The following is an 18,867-nucleotide window of genomic DNA, read 5'->3' on the forward strand; positions in this document are numbered from 1 at the left end:
GCAGCGTGCGCGCGCCGCCTTCACCCCTTCTCCACAGACGGTCTTTTGTTTCTCCCCATCTGTCGCTGACTTCCGGTCTAGGTTTTCTCCGAAGTACCCAATCCATGTGCCAACAGAGGACGGCGCTGGGCGCGCGGGTGCTGCCCGGCTGGCCCAGCGTGCGTGCGTCTTGGCCAACGGCGGCAACGTGACGGCGTTGCTGAGCGTGCTCCTGGGCGTGCAGTGCCTGCTGGACGCCGTGGCGCACCTGGGCACCGACCGCAGCACGCTCTCCGCCATGAACGCCACCATACCGCTGCTCGGCGCGTGCTACCAGCGCTTTTGGGCGCGCGACCGCGACCTGCTGCGTGAACTCATCGAGGACCTCACCGTGCTCACGGCCCGGATTGAGCGGATGATCCAGGACGAGGTGAGCGATCCCATGTCAAACGAACGAACTCTTGGAAAATCATCTGTTCGATTTGGATGAAACTTTTTTTAGGGGTTGGGTTGGGCTCGGGTTGGGGTTGGGGTCATTATAACAAGGTAGGTTTACGCCAGACCGCGTCTTGTCGTAACAGGCTTCGCGATGTCTCGCTGCCTGTTTCTCCAATCCGCGCCTGGCGTAAGTACCTACCTTGGCCTGCGGCGCTAGCCTGCCTGCGGCAGGCAATGGCTTGTCCATTGTTGGTTATTTTTTAACTTGTTGAATGCTGGGGGGCTCCGCCTCCCAGACCCCCCTACATTGTAAATAGAGTTGTTTTATCTACAGATAACACGATCTTGACCCTTGTCACTTTTTAACTTGTCGAGGCTGGGGGGCTCCCCCCCCCCCTCAGACCTCCCTTTCTCCAAGACAGAAGTGATCTATCTGCGGAAAACTCGATTTTTCGCCGTTTTTTAGATGTTTTTTGGCTATAAAAACTGAACCATTTGAGCTAGGGTAGTGAAATTTCGCGTGTGCCGAGCCAAGGACATACCCAAAAAGTGTGCAAAATCTCACCGAGATCGGCCGAGCCGTTCAGGAGGAGTAGTGCGGACACACAGACACACAGACACACAGACAGACAGACAGACAGACAGAAAAAACTTTTCAACCCCACTGGAGTAACAGGCTTCGCTATCGCTCAGCCAAAAAGGATACTATGTCCTCTACAAATCGAAGAGCGCACATTGTGTGCTGTAACTGGAGCATGCCTGCAAGCACGCTCCAGCTAGTGCATGCCTGCCAAGCATGCACTTACTAGTGCATACATGCCAAGTACACGCTAACTGAAGCACGAATCTAGTGCATAAGGGATAGGGAGTTGCCTGCATCAGGAAGCGTGTACATGGCATGTATGCACATGCACTAGTTGGTGCATCTTTGGCAGGCATGCGCTACCTGGTACAGTGAAGAAATGTCCGCAGGTAAATGTCCGGTCCCTTTTTGTCCATCGATTTTTCGTCCATGCATGTAATGTCCAAGGTAGAATGTCCCATAATATAATGACCACCCCTAATAAGGGCCTGAGGTTTTTTCGGCACCGAACGAATGTGGCCGACAGTAGTGGCACAGCGGCTCTGCTTCGAAGTTCTAGAAACTCATAGTAGCACGATTCATTCTGGCCAAAAGCTATGAAGATTACAGCGAAAGGGGAAGGAATATCAGGTACCTAGAGGCAATTGCGTACAACATCAAGGTGCAGCCAGATAGATTGTCTGATGCCGAGCCAGCGATTGGCAAATGACAAGCCAATGATTGATAAATCCTAAATGATATTTGGAAGCCATGCCAAATAAAATTATTTGGGAACGGACTTGGTTAATTTATGTCACTATGGATAAACAAAAAGTTTGACATTTAAAAATGAGGCCAATTAATTTGGGGGCATTCTTTCCACACGGACATGTTTCTTCACCGGACATCATTTCCTAATGGACATAAATTTAATGGACATTTTTTCGGCGGACATTAGTTCCTGAAACCGCGCTACCTAGAGCGTGCTTGCAGGCATGCCCCATAGCAGAATAAACCCATTTGCTGAACCCATTTAAATGGGTGCTTTTGATGCACACATTTCATTGCGTCCAACCCATGAAATGGGTGTATGAAAAGTACCCATTTAAATGGGTTGCACCCATATTGAGTCTGACCCATCGCAAAGTGTCCAAAGTCAGACTTGACTTTATATTATTTCTTTTACAAAGAAGACTTATAACCCATTCGGCAATGGGTTATAACCCATTTAGACGGGTTGAAACCCATTCGGAATGGGTTGTGACCCGTTGGGAACTGGTTAAGACCCGTTTGGGACGGGTTGAGGCCCATTGGGGATGGGTCGTGGCTTTTTCAGCTTTTGGGGTAAGCTGTACAGAAGCGAAAAGAAGCTCGGCTATTGGTCCGCTCCGGCTCCGCTCCCCCACTTCCTTCCTTTTTCTTTGACGAGCCGAGTTTTGCCATAGAAAAAGCGATTTTAACAGCAAATTTCTCAAAACTGGCCGATTTTAACAGCAAATTTCTCAAAACTGGCCGTAAACTTTTCGACCACGTTTCAACATTAGAATCAGCGCTCAAAGTTCTACTAGTCTGTAAAATCTCATTAAACTCTTATAGAAAATTTTTAAAATGCATAAGGGGCCACACGAATTGAATCTCGCGCCGCCTGAATCCTGGGGATACTATAGCTACTTCGTGCCTAAAACACTGCAAATGGAAAGGTAATACTTGAGTACATTTTTCGGCGATACAATTGAGTATCGCCAATAAACGGCCTTACGGAAAAGTATTGCCTTCAGAACGGCGATAAACAGAAGTATCGCCAAAATTGGGCGATACTTTTTGGTATCGCCAAAACCGCGGCATTGAACTGTCCCCTTGATTTGTTCAACGTTTATTGCCCAATGGTGGCAATACTCCGAAGTATCGCCAGATTTTGGCGATACTTTTGTGTATCGCCGTGGCCGTTTATTGGCGATACCTAATTGTATCGCCTAAAAAAGGTACCAAAAGTATTGCCTTTGGAGTTACAGTGTAAAAAGGAGTGGGAGCGGTGACCTCTGGATCGTAGCAGGAGTTGAAGTACACGCGGCGGATCGCTTTCCTCGTGGCCCTGTGCCGCCGGACCCTGCCGCTCAACAGGCCCTTGAACATCCTGTTCATGGTGTCGTGGCCCGTCGTGTCCGGCCGCCTCGCCTTCGGCTGCGTGCATCTGCCCGGAGCCACCGGCGTCGTCTTCGACGGCGCCATGCCCTCCGCCGGGGGCACCTGGCAGGACTGGACGCTGTTCGTGTCGCAGTACGGACTCCAGTCTCTGGCCCTCACCTGCTCCGCCTGCTCTGTCGCGGCGCTACAGGCAAGCCCGGAACACAACACTGAAAGATCTAATGTGTGCTTAGTGTACATCTCACACTATTGAAACCTTACGAAGTATTTTGAGCATACATATAACAAACTAAAATACTTTGTTATACGAAGAAATAGTTTGTAAATTACGAAGTATTTTCTTTGTAAGCTTACGTATGCTCAAAATACTTTGTTATACAAACTACTTTTCTTTGTAAGGCCCAAAATAGTTTGTAAGGTTTTCTCAGTGCAAGGAGCTCTCTAACAAGCCTACAAAGACTTTGCTTCATTACCACAACGAAAATGAAGGCATTGTAGAATCGCTTCGTAATATGAAGAAATGCCTCGTATTCACGGTAAAAACGGTTCGTGGTTTTCGCAGGAACTCCCTGGAAATCGCCTATGTCTCTACCATAGGCAAAAGCTAACCAAAAGCAGGACCCGTTTGTACCGTGTTACGAAAGATTTTCCTCCACGAAGCATTTCTTCATGGTTTTCCTTCGTCTTGCGAAGTGATTCTTCCTAGAGTTTTTAGCCCGCCCTCCTATTCAAAAAAATAGGGGGTTTTCTGTAAGGAATGGTTGCGGATTCTGTCTTAAGGAGGAACCCTGGTGAAAAAATGGCCAAAAGTGCCAAAAATAGTATTTTCAAAGTTCATAGATAACAATGTGCATAGACGGTTCCAGATTAAACTGATTGAACATCATTAACCCTGTAACAGCCAATGTAGCCATTTGGCTACAACTCATAAATTTTGTGCGAGAGTTTGCCACTGATAATCAAATTGGGTTTGGCACATTTTTGTCTGAGAGGAAAAATTACAGTTACCCGGAACTGCCAATGTAGCCATTTGGCTACAACTGAAAAAATCCACTGTTAGCGGCTCTGAAATTCGGTTTGATGGCTTGTTCCGGTGTCAAGGGAAGGCCAGAATGATTCTTCATTATTCTATTTATAAATTGCTTTCCAAAAGCAATTAGCTTGCTCTTAAATTCACGACAAAAATGTTAAGACCCACACCGGGAGCAGCCAATGTAGCCATTTGGCTACAACTCTAAAAAGCCACCGGATGAAGATAGAACTTTGGGGTTTGGTTTTTTAACATTAATTAGACCCCAATGGTTAGAAAATGACATTAATTACTATGAATTCAATCTTGGACGTGCCTTGGTAGTTCAAGGGTTAAGTTAAGTAGGTAGTTTCTTTTTTATTTAAAAGGAAATAACATTGAGATAAGTTGTCGTTGGCTTACACGCTCAACTTCACAGCTTTTCTCAGTCGACAAAAAATTTTGTCGTAGAAAGACGTCCTGCGTTCATGGTTGACACATACATGAGTCGTCTTGAATGGACTCTATTCTTTGATGACTTGTCGACAAATTTCAGTGACAGAATTTTAATTTAGGGCGCGGGGTCACCCCCCGGAGTTGCAACGTTGGGGCCGCGCGGGTCCGGCCCCCGCGCGGGGTATAGCCGGGGCTGCTTTGGTCAATACTCCCATCTCATCTCCTTTGCTAAAAGTGTGGCACTTTCCCGAGAGAGAGCACCACTGTCAGCTACTTGCAAAAAAAAATGAGGACCAAATCCAGGTGACAAAGTCCTATCCTCCATGTGCATTTCCTTATTGTCGGCTCAGCCTGTTTTGGCAGTGTAGATGCCGGGGCAGCCGAGACGATCTCCGTCATACCCTCGTCAAAGTGCACAAAGACGGCTTGACAGGTGGCTCTCTGCGGGCGTGCAGCAACGAACTCTTTCTTCAAATTTCAAATTTTCGAATACGAACATGTTGTAGCTGTGTTCCTTGTTTCATTGCGGTTTCGGCGGTATAAAACTTTATCCAAATAGAGGAAAATTGAATGCTCGCCATCCTGCCCCCATCCGAGAAGTGGGCCGTCTGGGGCTGCCCCAGTGGCCGGGCGCGCTGCCGGTCCTCGCCTCCGAATCCTGGCGACTGCAGCGGGGGGAGGGGAGGGGGCACACGCGTCGGAGACAATAGATCGGAATGCAGCCAGGTGTCCATCACAAACTTGTCACGCCGCACCGGCCAACCTCCGTGCAGTTCCGAAAACCTCCGCCGCGCCACCTCTCAGAGCGCCACGAGTCGACCGCCAAATTCAAAACGAGTAAGAGCAGGGAAAAACAGTGCTTTTTTTGTGCAGCTCACCCTCAGAAAGTATCGATACCACAAAAAATCTGAAGGTAGATTTGTGCAGGGGAAAGACGTGCGCACACGTTGTGGTACCTCTGGAAACGAAATTCAAGGGGCATGTCTGTCAAATCTGGAGTTGAACTTTGACCCAATTTTGGTCCAACTTTGACCAACTTTTTGGACTACATGGAGCTTCGCCACGAACTTCGGAGGTACCACAACGGATAGGCGCTCATTTTTACTGCCGAAATATGTTTTTAGTTTTGGTCTACGTTTCGTACTTTTGGTGGGTGAGCTGCACAAAGATTGAACAGTTCAACGCTCAATATCTTTGTTCAAATTTGAACCAGCGCCAAAAAAATTTGTGGGGTGCATCAGAAGTGTGTTCCGAACATGTGTACAAAATTTGAGCCTAATCCGTTAACTTCAGTTTTAGGTGATCCCGCGCCTTAGGCTCTACTTTATTTTACAAACACAAAAACGTTTGAAAAGTAAGAAAAAAAACTCACTTTTTTGAAATGTTAAAATTTGAAAATTTGTATCTTAGGACAGAAGTTGAATTGGAAAATTCCGTCACTGGCATCTCTTGTATACATCTTTGGGATAACCCAAAAAAATCAATAAAAGACGCACGAAGATTTTTCCCCAACGCTCTAAAAAACACTTAAGTGGCACCCAGAGACCGTTCAACATTTTGGACTGAATTTTCCTTTGGGAACTCACCATAATGAACCTAATAATTAAGCAAAGGTTCAACTTTGTGGGATTATTTTAAAGCCTACTTCAAAGTTTCACCAGGGTCCCCCCTTAAATTTATCGTGCGTTCCAGGTAGTGCACGTGACGCTAGCTCTGGTGTCCGCTGCCCTGCTCCGCACCCTGGCCCTCGCAGTCAAGAACGCCCGCAGCCGCGTGCAGCTGCACTCGGTGCTGGACCACCACCGCGCCCTTCTCCAGGTACGCGGCCCTTAATCCCGCATAAGTTTGCCGAAGTACCCGACGTGGAATGCAGTCGCCCGGTACACCATCACTGTAAAAATTTGTTGTAACTTTAGGAAAATACGTGGATGACATTTTCATCAAAGCTCTACTTTTAGCAGGGGCGTGACAACAATGTCATCAATTGATTTGATGACATCCTTGTAAGGAAAATTAGCCTTGAAATTGTCATGAAGTGACGACTCAAGTTTTCACAGTGTTGTGACGGGACACTGAAACGGTGTGCTGGCCCAGGTCGACTGTGGGCCGGAAGACCTGCGCCGCCTAGAAGCGTTTTGAGCTCCAAAGTCGCTAATTGAGCCGACAGGGATCCTTAACTTGAGATAACCTTAGCGCTGCTCTCTTAACGTCGACGTCTCCAAAAATTATGGACTGTTGCAAGTACTTTCCAAATACAAATTCGAGGATCTATAGAAATAACCCAACCTTTTAAAACGAAGTAATGAGTTACGGGTTTATAACGTAAACGCTTTCTATACCGTTCACGAGGGTGGGGTTCGGTGGGGTCACGGTTCAAGTCCTGTTTAGCGACTCTGGAGCCGAAAACGCGTCCGTGATTTTGACCGCCCTTGCCGGTCTTCTGGCCCACTGTGCAGGTGGTGGACCGCTTCAGCCGCGTGTTCGCGGCGCCGCTGTTCCACATGCACGCCGGCATCCTGGCCTTCGAGCTGCTCGCCACCACGTGGGTGGTCAAGGGCCACCGCGAGCTGCACGTGGTGGGCCTGGTGCCCGTCGCCTTCGCCTACCCCGCCGTGCTGGCACTGGAGGGCGACCTGGTGCAGGAGTCGGCCGCGCTGGTGCTGCTGATGGCCTACGACAGCCCGTGGCCAGGCCGGCTGTTCCAGGGCGGTGCGGGGCTGGCCTTCAACAGGGACGTGCTGGCCGTCATGCTGCGGGCCTCCAAGCCTGTCAAGCTCCAGGCTCGTTGGCTGGGGTCGCTGTCCCTCCCCACGCTGCACAGTATGCTTAAGAGCTGGTACTCATTCACGCAGACCTACTCGCGACTTACGTAAGAGGACGTACATTCATCTTCTCCTAGAAGTCCGATCCTGGTATTCGATCGATGACGATGTTCTCCAATGTTGTGGCCAAGGGTAGCCATCGGATCTTAGATCGGGCCCGAAATTTAAGGGGGCTCTTTTTAGGGGGTTTTCCGCCACTCTTTTGATAGCGATGATTTTTTTAAAAAATATATGTTTTAGAGACGAACGGTAAAAACCAAATAAAAGAATGGAATTTTTACAACATTTTCAAAACAATGAGTTTTGTTCTGTCTTTAGTTGTAAGGGAGTTAGGGAATGCAACAAAAGCCGACAAAAAGATTTCACTGCGGGACACTTTCCTCCGGAAGTTCTTAACTTTTTGGCAATCTGTTCGCGGCATTTTTAAGATGATAAAATTTTCTTTACTTTGGTCTACAATCATCCATCCCTATAGCCCAAGGAAAACATTTCTTATAAACGTATTCAAACATATCTACAGACTTTATTATGGTTTTAAACATGCAGAAAATCTGACAACATAAAATTCTGTTTTTAATATCGATTACATTATTGTTTTCACACAAGAAAGTTGTAATAAAACAAAAGAGTTGTCTATTGGATGGATATACTGTTCAGACATCAAACAGACGTGTTGTTATATAACAACATCCCTGTAGGATAACAGTGTAGGGATCGACAATTCATACCATTTGCACAGTGAAAAGCAGGACACCCTTGTATTTGAGTGCTAAACATCAGTAACATACAAATTGATAAAAAGGGACATAAAAAGCAAGCGAAATGAAAATACAGGACAGTAAAACAGATGGTAGCAGATACCAAATATTGTACCAACAGTAACGTTTAAGGCAACAATTCAGAACTTTGTGCCATAGGTCCTGTGGAACTGCATCACTTCTGTCATGTCTTTTCAGAAACTGATGGCTGCCCCGTCGTGAGAGTTGATCGTTGTTGACAGTACACCGACACTGCATGGATCTGGAAAGAGAAAAACAAGACAGGTATAATCAACAAGTAAGAAGTCAGTGAATAATCCACTTTGGTATCAACGCTCCTTGTGTTATCAGTGGAGATATCGAAAAGAAATGCACGCTCTAAGAAAATTAGAATAAAAACTTTGAAAAGGTCTTCTTTGAAAAAGAACGGTAAGTAGACTGAATTGCTATACCATGGGTTACCATATTATTTTTTTTTTCTTTTGCTTTCATCTTTCATCATCAATATTTTTGTGATTTGAGGAAAATGTACGGTGAAATAAGAAATGAAATAAATAAATTTACATACATCACAAACAGGAATAGTAGATCAAGCCTTTGAAGCTTAGAGGCCGTTTAACAACAGTTGGTTCCAACTGGGTCCTCGGAAAAGAGTTTGCAGGATGTTTCTGTGTCGGTCAGCTTTAATTCCAGTCCTTTTGAAAAAGTTCTCGCGGAAGTCCCCTTCAATACATCCTCCGTCACACTTGCAACCCAAAATGCATTTGCCCTTTCCACAATAGGTTCCTGTTGGTGGCTTGCCATCTCCACAAACGTCAACTTCACACATTCGTGCAATAGGTTGAGTGCTGTAAAAAATAAATTGTATTAAGACTTATTAAGAATTACAAATATCTGCACGACGGTAACATCAAATACGGTAACACGACGGTTCACACCAATTTTTTCACATATTGAAGTTTCGCCTAATGTAATTTCGCATAGACAGTTTCACACAAATTTTTTTCACACAAATTTCTTTTCACCTACAATGCTAGTTGACACACATTTATTTCGAAGGGTTTCAAGGGGCACGAGGCCACTAGCCACCAACGCCACAAGCCATCCAGGCCACTACGTAAAATTGTGGCCACTGCGAGCCAAATACTCCAGGAAGCGGCCGTCTTCTAGGGATATAGTTCGGTAACGAATCGAATCAGGGGTGATTCGATTCGGGGACTGATATCTTTGCTTTGACCCAGAACATTCGGAATTTCGAATAGACGTTGGTTCCTCTTCGAATCGGTTGCCCGGGACCGGTTGAAAGACGCGCGCACAGTGCTTAGCGTTGTTTTTATATTGAAGTAAGATCAGATTTTTTTAAAATTCCTGCTCTATGTTCTTTCTTTATATAGAAAATGTGTTTTGAAACACGCCATTTTGAGGATTTTTTTTCTTTGTTTCAGTTCGAATTTGATTCGATTCTTAATCTTTAAACTTCGGATCGATTTAATTAAACAACTTATTCGATTCGAAACTTCTTTTTTAGATTCAATTCGAGTTTGATTCGAAATGAAAATCCTTGATCCGCACATCCTTACCGTCTTCCCTGTAGTCTTCGTACTCTAGGGCCGCCATCTGGAGAGTCAATCGGCAAGGAACTGCTCACACAAAAATTGCGTGAACAATGTGTAAACCGTTGTAAATGTGAAATGGTACTTTGTGTCAAAAAATTTGTGTGAAACCGTCTATATGAAATAACATTAGGCAAAACTTCAGTATGTGAAATAGTTTGTGTGAACCGTCGTAGAACCTCAAATACATACGGAATCGCCAATGGTCCACTAGGCAGAAAATGCATTCTGTAACCCTTGCAATTATCTGTCCCTGCAGCATCGAACAGGAGTGTCTCTGACAAGCAACATTCCGATTTTACCAACCCTGCCGTGCCAAGCACTACTGCGAGAAGGAGGACCTTCATTTCTGAAAATTAGGAAGCACAGATTTAATTTGGTATCAACATTCTGATGCCTAGCAGACGCAGTGTTCTCGTGGGAACTTCGCGCATTACACCTAAATTCACTTAATTTATAAACTTAATTTAGATTTAATTTGAACGGTGCGCTAGTTGAACAGCGCCTCTCTGTTTCTAAACTCAAGGAGCCCCCGGTAGATTGTCTACACAACTTATGGCCGATTCTGCAACGTCTGCTAGACCTCTATTCGTAGTTGACATCTGTAAAGAGACATACATCCGACGAACTTTATGTTGCGTTGCCCCTATGCCATAGTAGCGCAACATGAAGAAAGATTGAAACGCGTGTTGCGTACCCGCTACCGAAGGCAGTTTTTTTTTCGGAGTGCATTTTCTGCAGGGAATGCGCTGGTGTCGGAGCTGTCATCATGCTCATTTGTAACCAAGCAGTTTGTTATTTTTCTTCTAATTTATACCTAGTGAGAATTGTACCTGGTGGGAATTATACTTACTAACACACATAAACACCGGGGAAACTTCAACCAACAACAGGTTTAATGCCCCATCAGGTAAAATGTTCTTTAGATATTATTGGCAACACGCATAATTGTCATCACGTACAATGAACTTATTTTACGCAAATTGACGCCTATGGAGTTTACATTTTGAAGCAAGGAAATAACCACAACAAAAGTACACAAATTTCTGGCAAATTTTTTATCAGGAATTTATTGTACTTTTCAAGTACAACCATTGTTGTGCAAAGTACAATGGAACCGGCATGACGAGTGCTGTGCAGTCCAGGGCTTGGTTTGTACAATTCTCGTTGTACTTTCTACAATCCCTGTTGTACTTTTATTGTACAGTTTTTGTTGTACTTTTGTTGTACTATCCACACTTTTTCCTGCAGTGTGTGTACCTGGTTTGCAGCCGTATGTTTTGCAACAGTAGAACGCGCATACACAGCTGACTAAAGGACCAACAAAGCATTGTTCTTATCCACATTTCTTAAGTTTGTCACACAGGGGATCCGTAGCAAATCGGGTATGGAGTTTACATACACAAAAAATACGCGACCCCCTTTTCGAAATTTGGGTACCAATCTGATGCTATTCATTGGACATGATACATCTCTCAAACTTCGTGTCTAGAAGTGTTTTTCCATCCGGCATCCATTGCAGCTCTCAGATTGAGGCTGCGACTTCCCCTCTGACTCGTGAAGTGCCTAACTCGTTGCAGTGGACAGGTGAGTTAGTGGGAATTAAAAACGTCGGGTCAAATGTTAATTCTGCGCTGGCACGAAGCTTTAATACTAAAATGAAAGTCATCAAGATTAACTGGAAGTATGGGAGTGCCTTATCAAATAGAGCCCTCGTGAACGATTGTCTTGAGTGTCGTTTAGACATGCGAAAGGCGCAAACTTAGGACAGCTACGGAGTTTACATTTTTCACCTTTCGGAGGTCACAGCCACCCGAAAACCTCATAAATTTTCAAACCAAATAGTGGATTATTTCAAAGCACAAAAAGTACCATCTCATCGCGCAAACCGCGTCTCTCTGGGACGAACCGTTTGGTCACGAAGGGGCAGGAACATGTAATAACATTTCTGTAGAATGACCAATCTGATGGCAATAATACCTGGTTGGCTTATACCTGGTGAGACTGCATACGAGCTGACATCGCCTCTTACAATTAAGTTTATTCCATTCTAACTTATCAAAATGGGAACACCATGCAATGCGGACACACTAAAGTACTATGCAGGTTTTTCTGCGCGCGAATGCACAAAATTAAACATGCACTTCGTGACGCACGAATTTGTGCGCGACAATGCACGATTTCCCGCGCAAGTATGCATTAAATTGTGCATTGTCGCGCACAAATTTGTACGTTTTGAAGTGGATGTGTAATTTCGTGCATTGGCGCGCAGAAAAACCTACATAGTAATTAAGTGAGTAGCGTTGGAATTGATGCTGATTTTGAACATGCACTATAATGTTAAAAACAAAAAACAAAAAAAAACACGCAACGTTTAAGGGGGGACTATACTGAAAATGGGTTTTTCCAGGATTACCAGTGCAGGAATTTTCTCTTGTTTTCCTTTGATAGAATATTACTCAAAACTATTTCAGCCGAAGTATGAAAATTTTCGGCCAAACGGTTTAGGAGATATTCAAAGGTAAAGTTAAAAATATATGTTCACTAAAAAGTTCCCTTGCGTCGTATTTTTGATGTCAGAAAATTCGACTTATCGTTTTTATTGTCCTAAAGACCTGTTCTACAGGTTCTCTAAGCCGCTTTTTTTCATTTTCGATCTCAAAATCTTTTTTTTTATACGCGCTTTTTTTACAAACAAAAAAATGGTCAAAATTGCTTAAAATTGACCAAAAACTGACCATTCTCTAGTGACATTAAAAAATTCTGACCAAAATTCAGAAATCCGGCTTAGAGACCCTGTGGGGAACAGCTTAAGGAACATCTGGTAAAAATTTTAGCCACGTAGATAAAAATTTATGACGCAAGGAACTTTTTTAACGTTAAAACTAAAATTTTGACAAAACACGAGAAAACGTACACTTTGCGTGGGTCTACGCGACGCTGCGTTCCTTCCGTCGGCTTTTAAAGATTCTTAATATATTTTGTGAGAAGGAACAATGGCTGTACCGGCTAGACAAAGGTCTTAACAAGGTATTTTCGTGTAAATCCAATTTCACATTTTTTGACCGAAAACGGCCATTTTTTCAGTATAGTCTCCCCTTAAAGGGCTCTACCGGATTTAAAGTCTTTCAAAAATGAACATTCTAACCCAAAATTCAAAATTTTGAACAAACTATAATTTATGAATAAAATTTCAAATAGAAACGGTTTTTCTGCATAGCTTATGCATCAAAAACTACATAGCAATTTTGTGTGTGAGATGGTGCGTACCTTGAGCTGATGGCTGATGGTGTTGTTGGTTGAATCTTGCTTAACTGGGGCAAGACGCATACTGGCGTCTCTGGACGACTGCCTCTGCCTTTTATAGTCTTCAGAGACCATCTCTTGAGATATTCTCTCTTGAAAGGCCGGGAGGTCAAGAGAGAATATCTCACTGATAAAGCTTTCCTGCCCAGTTGCGACGACCTTCCAAAACGCAGTTTCCTGCTTTAGCCAGGGTGGAGAGAGAAGTATGCGTGATACCGCACGATGAACCCCGAAAAGACAGATAAAAGACGTGGCGAGAACTGTGTCTCTGTAGGCAGCCAAGCAGGAGGCAGGTCAGAGTAAGAGTGACGGAGGAATTTCATGAGCGTTTTCGCCGTAAACAGGGTTGCCACAAGCCTGGAAAACCTTGAAAACCTGGAAAAGTCAGTTATTTTGAAAACGGTCAGGGAAGTCAGGGAAAAGTCAGGGAAAATGAAATGGAGTCAGGGAAAAACGGACTAGACACTTCTAGACACCTATTTCGTTCGTAAAATTCATCATTTATTCTACCCGACTGCTTAAAAAAGGGCCCAAAAAAGTCAGGGAAGAACAGGGAAAAAGGGTCTGGGAGTCAGGGAAAAGTCAGGGAAAATTAAAATTTCATTTTTGTGGCAACCCTGGTAAAAGAGCATGATTTGCGGAACTTTTAACAATGGCACCCAGGGAAGTCAGATAAAGAGAAAGACAAGGTAGGTGTACGCCAGACCGTGTCTTGTCGTAAACGGCTTCGCGATGCTGCGCTAGTCACGACAATCAACGCGGCCCACTCCTAGAAGGGAATGTTTTCAGGTGTCATTAGCCGATTGCCCTCATACTTCGGGATTCAAGGCCGCCCGGATTTGGATTCTACGTCGAAGAAAATAAACCTGTGCTTTTTCCCTTGGAAAAAATAATCTTTAGGACCTCCGCCGAGCCCTCCAAGTTTTAAACAGTGCTGTAAAATAAAAAAAATCGTATCTTGGCCATTTTTTGGCCGATTTAAAAAAATAAGGATTGACTTGCTTTAAAACGCTTATTAAAATCAAAACGTGCTGAGCCCGCTTGTAGTTCGCCTATTTTACAGGGGCCAAAATTATCTAAATTTCGGTCCGAATAGGCGCGGGTATATTGCGAACCAAAAACTCGGCGCTCGTGCCGTGACGTCATCCACCGTGCGATGTCGCTCAAATTTATTTGACGAGATCTACAAATTTTGCCTGATACTTTTTTGCGCCGACGCTTTGTTTGCCTGCGAGGAGCGCTTTACAAGGTAACCGGGACCGCCCCTGCGGTGGCTTCGACGCGCCGGCGCACAGTGGGATGAAATACGAAAAACGCGATGATAATTCCAGAGGGCTCAGATGAATTTCAAAATCTTATCTCGATCGTTTGGGGGTATGAAAAACTCATTTCTTACAAAATCAACAACCAAAATATAACGCAAGGGGAGGATCCAGCGATTGATGTCCACTTGATGTTCAGCTAATGCGAGCCGCTGCAACTGGCCGCGCCGCGTTGACGTTTCGCATTAGCAAAAATTCTCTGCGATTTTGGCACAAAGGAAGTATCTTCTGAGCTTGATCAAAAAATTAAAATAATCGAGGGGGAAATCACTCTTAAAAACTGTGACCCGACTACTCCCTATTACGTTCTATTACGCCATTACAGAAGGCTTATTACGCTCGAAAATATCCAGATTTAGGCTAAAATCGGAATCTTCTTAGAGAAAATTTTAAAAAATTTGGCTATTACGCTATTTCTATTATGCGTAATACTAGGAATCGGTGACCCGACTATTACGCGAGTGATTTCCCCCTCGAAAAAATGAACGAGGGAACTGCCTACGAACGAGACTGACTGTGCCACCGAAGGCCTAAAGTAGTTTGTGAGGTTTTCCTCATTAAGTGTAGAGAAGATCCTCTATATTATGCTAATAATTCGATATGTAACGGTGGTGCAGCTGACTTTACAACATACCATTGAGAATCCCTGTACCTTATGGATATTTTGATGAATTTCGTTTGTAATATGGACAAAATCTTCACCATAATGTTGGTGCAGCCTTCCACCGTAAGACTCAGAGTGTGTGTGTGCACAACTGCTAATCCATAGTACACAATGCTGAAAACTTCAGACTAAGAGCAGAATTTATTCCTACCGCTCTCAGGTTTCGGCGTACGAACAAGTCGGAGTGTCATGCTAAAACCCAATCGCTAAAGGTCTGATCGACCTAACAGCGCTGATGATGATGATCCCGAAAGCGGTACATTGATATCCACTTGATGTTCAGCTAATGCGAGCCGCTGCAACTGGCCGCGCCGCGTTGACGTTTCGCATTAGCAAAAATTCTCTGCGATTTTGGCACAAAGGAAGTATCTTCTGAGCTTGATCAAAAAATTAAAATAATCGAGGGGGAAATCAGTCTTAAAAACTGTGACCCGACTACTCCCTATTACGTTCTATTACGCCATTACAGAAGGCTTATTACGCTCGAAAATATCCAGATTTAGGCTAAAATCGGAATCTTCTTAGAGAAAATTTTAAAAAATTTGGCTATTACGCTATTTCTATTATGCGTAATACTAGGAATCGGTGACCCGACTATTACGCGAGTGATTTCCCCCTCGAAAAAAATGAACGAGGGAACTGCCTACAAACGAGACTGACTTGCCACCGAAGGCCTAAAGTAGTTTGTGAGGTTTTCTCATTAAGTGTAGAGAAGATCCTCTATATTATGCTAATAATTCGATATGTAACGGTGGTGCAGCTGACTTTACAACATACTATTGAGAATTCACTGTACCTTATGGATATTTTGATGAATTTCGTTTGTAATATGGACAAAATCTTCACCATAAAATGTTGGTGCAGCCTTCCACCGTAAGACATTTAGAGTGTGTGTGTGCACAAACTGCTAATCCATAGTACACAAATGCTGAAAACTTCAGACTAAGAGAAGAATTTATTTCACAATTGGTCTCATGTGTCACTTACATGAACTAATAACAAATGAATGAACATAAAACTAATCAAGAAAAAAATCGACTCTTTGTTGGTTGCAATTTGCTCTCCCGAAAGCGGTACATGCCGTATGCCGTACACTGCATTGCGAGTGACACACAAGCTCTGCAAGTACGCACACCCGGGGCCTTCATATCGACTACCTTCAGAAAACAAACTCACGACAGAGGGCCTGCAGTACTCACATTCTCATGGTACAACCTCAGGATGAGCTCTGGTGCTAAGCATCTTACATAACTATAAAGTAAAATTTAAGAAAACAAACTCAGGATGACCTCTGATGGCACGCGCTCTGCATGACTTTCACCATCCTTCGAAATCACACTTGCAAAACATTACAAGAAAAGTCAACACATTACGACTGCCTGCACGTTATCTTTCTACACAGTCATAAGCAAACACAATGACGAAATCGGATGCAACTCGCAAACGTAAATGCGGAACTGTGGATGGACTATGGAAGTTCTTTTCTTCCCTGAACATGCGTAGCCTGGTCTGAAGCTATCAGAGCAAGGAACGAACAGCAATAAAGCCAAATCAGTAGAAACTAAATTGGGTATGGGTTGGTTCGTCAAAATGTGGAAATTTTGAAATCAAAGATGTTTAGCTCAATTACCACTTGCACGGACTTCCTATCAGCAAATACCCCTTATATAACAACAAAACACCTTCAGAGAAAGGCATGTACATGTTTTCAGTCAAAATTTTTGACTTCTTGTACCACATAAAGCGCTGGAAAGGTACAAAAATGGCCGTTTTGTCGGTGTCCGAATCCCCGATTGAAACACAATGTGAAGTCTAATTCCTTATAACGCCGTTAAAACACCCAAAGTTTTGTGTGTTTTCGAGAGAGGACACTCTAATCTACATTTTAACTTAAGTCCCGAAACCTTGAGTCGATTGGTTCGTTCGTAAAGTGGAAGAAAAGTTTTGTCCGCAAATTGCGTCACTTGCTACCGGCATTTGTATTTCGCGGCTCTAAGCGTGTTTTGTGCCTGAACCGAACCAAGCGCCAACCCCATTCGGCTTCGAAATTGATATTAAACAAAACTGCAACGGTGGAAATACTTCCACAGGAGTATGGTAGGTTCAAAACAAGGATAATAGGTCGCTTTGCCGTAACTCGCTATCATAAACCTGTAATCGCCAACGCGTAATTTCGACCTCCCCCGGATAAACATTTTCAAATACTGGGACAAGGTCATGTTTGCCGCTTCACTTGACCTATTTACACCATACAGCGTCTGTTACGTACAAGCAAATTTGGTATTTCCTTGCGAAATAGATGGTTTTTATAAAGTGTAATGATGTAATCGGATGTAATCAGCCAGGACCCCGGCGTCGACGCCTGTTACTGCACTTTTGAAGCTTAAATACTTGTTTATTTCGCATCCAAGCCTATTACATATGTTAGGATTTTTTGTTTGTCCTGATCAGACGAATCGATTTCTATAAATAGATGTCAGTTTTGTCCACTTTGAAATTCCACCCAAACCACTTGAATGTAACGAACGTCGACGCGCGTGTAACAAACGTCGACGCAAATGTAACAATCGTCGACACGCGTGTAACAAACATCGACCCAAAGTACGCTTTCAACATTTAAGCCATTTGAAACAAAACTGGAACGAATTAAGCTTTGATATTTCTTGGGGACCATTCTAGAGCCATCTTGAATGAGCCTGCAAAATTTCATCCGAAAAGCCGCACATTAAAATCTTGGAAATCCCGCGCCTCAAATTCCCACATCTCGGCGAACCAACCCGTATTCCAATGAGTGGCAAGACCGCAAATGTGAAGAATAATCAGAAGGGTACAACCGCAGGCAAGAGGCGAGGAGGGATGGAGGGAGTGGCTACAACACCGCCAGGCCCTCTTTACCTCTGCACTTCGGCGAACTCTTCACAGTTACGGTCTGGCCGTTCCGTACGAATATCCTCTTTTTATTGGGCCAATATCGTATTTGGATCCAGCTAATAAGGCTTGCTGCCCGTGCCGATTTTGATACATAGCTCGTTTTAGGTCGAAAGATTCAAACTATCTTCTGTGAATCACAATATTTGCATGACGATCTCTCGAGTCGCATCCGAGGAGAGAGCAACCCCCGAAAGTGTTGTAAAGTGGAACACCCCGAACAGGAGCATGACATCACGTTGAGGCGAGCGTGAAAAATGCCACGCTCCTTTGGGCATTGGGTCGCGCTTGTTCCAAGGTGAATGAGCTAAGTCTGATTCAAATCCAAACGAGCGTGACGCAATGCTCAAAGAAGCCTGACATTTGGTCACGCTCGCTTCAACGTGAAGTCACGCTACTGAAACGAGAGTGAAGACTCCATGAGCAGCATCCCTTAGGCAAGGGCATCAAAATTTGCGTCACCATCGTCTTCTTCGACATCTTCGTCATCCTCGGCCCACTGTTCATCACCCTCACTCCACTGTTCATCACCCTCGCTCCACTCCAACTGTTCATTTTCATCACCCGCGCTCCAAGCATCACTGAAATCGTGGGTCTGCTGCACGCCGGGCAGCAGCGGAACCAGGACGCGTTCCGCCTCCTGCGCGTCCTTCGGGGAGAACCACTCCACGCTGAGCGCGTGCAGCGTCCGCAGCCGCGGCGCCGCCCTCTTCAGGTCCGCCAACACTGACTCCAAATTGTAGGAACAGAAGCTGACCGACAGTTTCTGCAGCACAACGGGAAAAGAATCAGTCCTGGTCAGTCATCCCAGTCTCAAAACATGCACTCTCAGCCTCTTATTGACTTTATCGTCAGTAACTAGGTA

The 18,867-nt window shown here is 44.4% G+C and overlaps 1 protein-coding gene and 1 long non-coding RNA gene across 11 annotated transcripts in view; both read right to left on the reverse strand.

The window, feature by feature from the left end:
• Window positions 1-8,881: 8,881 nt before the first annotated feature.
• On the reverse strand, window positions 8,882-13,640 carry LOC117644897. The gene is made up of 3 exons (XR_004587681.1): window positions 13,053-13,640; window positions 9,975-10,131; window positions 8,882-9,017 (listed from the first exon to the last, which is right to left on the reverse strand). It is a non-coding gene; the product is annotated as an uncharacterized LOC117644897 (long non-coding RNA).
• Window positions 13,641-17,858: 4,218 nt separating this feature from the next.
• The window catches only part of LOC117645490, a 76,405-nt gene continuing 75,396 nt past the window's right edge, over window positions 17,859-18,867 (reverse strand). For all 10 annotated transcript variants that reach the window (XM_034385739.1, XM_034385741.1, XM_034385743.1 and 7 more), the window contains exon 7: window positions 17,859-18,768. In XM_034385739.1, the coding sequence (XP_034241630.1) occupies window positions 18,436-18,768 (333 nt within the window). In that variant the 3' untranslated portion in view covers window positions 17,859-18,435. The remainder of the gene's footprint in view (window positions 18,769-18,867) is intronic.

Source organism: Thrips palmi, unplaced genomic scaffold, assembly GCF_012932325.1.
Source record: "Thrips palmi isolate BJ-2018 unplaced genomic scaffold, TpBJ-2018v1 HiC_scaffold_18, whole genome shotgun sequence".
Lineage (NCBI taxonomy): Eukaryota > Metazoa > Arthropoda > Insecta > Thysanoptera > Thripidae > Thrips > Thrips palmi.